General features: G+C 32.7%; 1 protein-coding gene across 1 annotated transcript in view; it reads left to right on the forward strand.

Moving 5' to 3' along the window:
- The window catches only part of Smp_055100 (hypothetical protein), a 38844-nt gene extending 34769 nt beyond the window's left edge, over window positions 1-4075 (forward strand). The window contains exon 2 of the mRNA XM_018797286.1: window positions 2519-4075. Within this exon, the coding sequence (XP_018652343.1) occupies window positions 2519-3909 (1391 nt within the window). The 3' untranslated portion in view covers window positions 3910-4075. The remainder of the gene's footprint in view (window positions 1-2518) is intronic.

Genomic DNA, 4075 nt, shown 5'->3' on the forward strand with positions numbered 1-4075 from the left:
CACTGCTAGCCACTATCCATCTTTGCTTACTATTTTTGAGTAAGTTCTTTTTCCTTTGTAGAGGATTATGAACGAAGTTTTATGTGATGCAGTATGACCCGAACTGATTATGTGTTTAAGGACTAAGCTGTTGACCAATTTGTATTCCTCTTTAGATAGCAATCCAGTGTAGTACTTAATTATTCATTTACTAAATGCTCCCTTTGTACGACCAATATAAACTGCTATATACAAGCAAGTAAACTGGTAGATTCACATGGTGGCTCAAAGTGGCGGTTTATCCTTGATACTTTCTGAAATGAGTTTCTTGCACGAGAAAATGGTCCAGAACTCTGCAGAATAAAACGTCTTTTTTAGAGACCTCGATAGTATGTTTTTTTATATCTCAATCGCTGTATCTACCTCAAATTCAATGTTCGTGAATAAAACTATCTTCAGGTCTATGGAAGTACTTCCATATTGACGTTTTGGTTTTAGATTACTTTCAGTAAACTAAGGTGGGAAGTCGTTCTCCAGAGGTGTTCGTTGGATTATATTCAGCTAATCATTAAGTGTCTTTAGTGCATACTCGTCCTGCTCTTGATGATGAAAAATGAATTAAATTTCTCTTCCTATTTATCAGTACCCAACTCTGAAAGTTCATAAACTGCCTGTTCGATGTTTTCTTTCTGCATAATACAGCTTCACAATCAGAAATGTTACCATTGATCTATTCGGGTGGTGGGACTGCGATGCACTTACAACTCATTGATCGCTTTGTAGTGACTAAATTATTCCATTTTGTCTTAAATTAGTGCTGGACGAACTCTATCAGTCAGATACGATGTGTACACTAATGATTTGAAATCGTGTGCACTATGTTGTGATGAAAGATTTCCGTTACACCTTGCTAGAGAAAACCAAAAGTCTAGGTTTAGGGTTTCCTGTCCATTGTCTTCAACCCACTCATATTTCAACTCAGTGCAAAAGATATACAGTCATTTAGACTAGTTGGCATATATTAAGTTGACAGATAGAACGCGATCAGCTCTAAAGTACTAGAGATACATGACAATAGTCACTACTAAGTGATTAATTAATTGTAAAACACATTATTACTACATCTTTATTCACTAAGCATAACTTAATTTACTGTAAACGTTTATTAAACTTTGGTTTTCATCACGATCAGGACGATTACAACATATTTCCATCAACATTTCTGCATAATTTTATTGTCTAATAATTTGCTTCATTTACGTAATATTGAACTGGCCATAATTCAGTTTCATTTTAAACATTTTGACTTATGTCAGTTTGAAAGTATCTCATTTACAATACAGTTAGAGATATTTCACCTTGTTGATATTATCTCAACAATTGGTCAGATCTTTCCGATGTCAACCTATTTCAATTCAAAATGGAAATTAACTATGAATTGTTCATCTCTCCGAAAGCAGCATAAAAGTGATTTTCAATTATCACCGATCTTTTACTTTACACCGAATAGAATTATATTTGAAAGATGTTTTCTCAAATAGACAATGAATTATTTTTACATTTCATGTTTTCAATATCCAATATTTTGTTAAACTTCAAGTTTTACTCGACTAAACTTACTGTGTTGGCAGTTTAAAGCATATTTAGACCTCAGATTCTTTTTATTCACTATACAAATTCTAGTTTGCATATGTAAATGAACATTATATTGATTATTAAACTCAGAAGACTTCTTTAAAGTCACATCAAACTATGTGTTCTGAACTGTTTCCTTTATGACAGAAGGAATATATTTAATAGAGACACTGAAGTCAATTTTATTAAGCAAAGCTGTTTCATAAACAATCATTTGATTTTTAAAAGAAGGTAGTTCTGTGATAATGAGTCTCTGGGATATTAATAATTCATTCGCTTTGGGACATTTTACTTTTTTAGATCAGAAGGTGTTTTGTGGATATTTCAGTATTTCCATAGTTGAAATCATGAGTCAATTGAAGCTAGACCACCATGGAAAACCTGGAAGCATTGGACGGCCGTTCCGTCCTATTATGGGGCTCCTCAGCAGTGCGCATCCACGATCCCGCACCTGCGAGATTCGAACCCATGACCAACCAGTCTCGCGCCAGAGCACTCAACTGATAGACCACTGAGCCGGCATCCAAAGATGTTAATGTCTAACTTCAACCAATCCACGAATTTTGAGCAACCGTTCACCAATTGTCTTCAGTGAGTTGATATCTCTACAACAGACTTGGTTGAACTCCACCGCTGAGGAGTCTTATAATAGGACGAAACGGCCGTCCAGTGCTTCCAGGTTTTCCATGGTGGTCTAGCTTCAATCGACTCATGATTTCAACATCTTACTTTTGTTTTTTCATGACTTTGACTACCTCTTTAATGATAGCTGACGTTTTTTCTGATTACTGACTTTATGTGGGTTGTTGTAATTATTCAGTATAGAAAGAATATTTTAACTACGACTTACAACGCCATTAGATTACTTATCATAACACTTTAACTCACTGTTTTTATTTTATAGTATGTCTTTCCTGTGATATCTTACAACAATGTGAACAAGTAGTATGCAATAATGTATTAATAAATGGAACATTTATCCCAGACTACGTAATTGGATGTGAACTAGCTTGCCCTTTTGGAAATATATCCTGTCAAAAAGATAATAATGGTACACTTACTTGGCTACCAGAAGATCCATGTTTACCTCTAATTAGTACAACAACTTCAGAACCAAATAATTCATTGGCAACAACTACTAACTTTCCGTTTCACACTGACACACCACAAATTAACACTACTACTGATCTAGGTGTCTTAAATACAACCATCATTGAAATAAACCAAACGGATAGTCATTATGTGAGCACAGAAACGCCAAGTTATACCACTGAAGATATAAACTATTTAAAAGGATGGACATTATTCTGGCTTATTCCTTTGGTACTAATTATTACAATTCCTATATTGTTACTCTTTTGTTTGGTTTTAAATCATTTTCAAAGGCGTAAACATCGAGCAGAATTTCCACTGTCTGAAAAACACATTTTTGATATAATTGATCCTTCTACATCTTCTTGGGGAAATTTCTCCTATCCATATAAAACAGGGACTCCAATTGGACAAAATGGATATTATCGTCAAAATAGAAACACTATTTTTGAAGCATATGATACACCAAACAAAACAGATAGAATTCTTACTAATTTACATAAAATATCATCACCGATATATACCAAGTTGAAATTCACTAACAGAAAATCAATATCACCATGTCCTAATAGAAGACTTATAAATTGGCAAGAATCAGGTACTTATGAATTTGCTATTCCACCAAGTCCAAAATCTGCTTCATCAATGAATATTAGTAAAACACCACCAAATTATTCTCCAAAAAAAGAAAGAAATTATTCACAAATTCCATACAATTTAAACAATTCTACATCCCAAATTTTCTCAGGATCTCCAACTATTCATATAAGATATCCTGAAGAATTGAGATCACTTAGTCAATATAATATGATAACTCCTCAAAAATCAAACGTACAAGATACATTATTACCTGATTATTACATTCAAGATGGTCGAACTACAACAACATTCAATCGTCATGATAATCATTTACAACGGCCAAAATTATCTGATGATGATAATCAAATATATCAAACAGAAGCATTAATCAATTGTGATGATAATGAATTCAATAATGAAGATACATTTGATCAAATATCATCAATTACTATGCAACCAACTACTATTCAACAACCTATTTCAAATGTATCATTTAATCAACCTTTTAATGCATTTATTGACTGTGAAAGTCAACAACAAATAGACCAACTAGATATGTATCATTCACAATACAATGATTGGACATTAGATAAAACAACTACTGCACGAATACCTCGTATTTAAAATATTGAAAGCTGTTTTAGATTTCATTATTTTTAGCTGTAATTTTCTTTTTCTTTTTTTGATATTTCACTATATGAAGACTATGGTATGTGCATTGAATGGATCAATGTAATGAAGTAAATGAACCTTTTCTTTACAATCTCTTCTTCAATTATTTAACTAATTT

This window comes from Schistosoma mansoni, chromosome 4 (genome assembly GCF_000237925.1).
Source record: "Schistosoma mansoni strain Puerto Rico chromosome 4, complete genome".
Classification (NCBI taxonomy): Eukaryota; Metazoa; Platyhelminthes; class Trematoda; order Strigeidida; family Schistosomatidae; genus Schistosoma; species Schistosoma mansoni.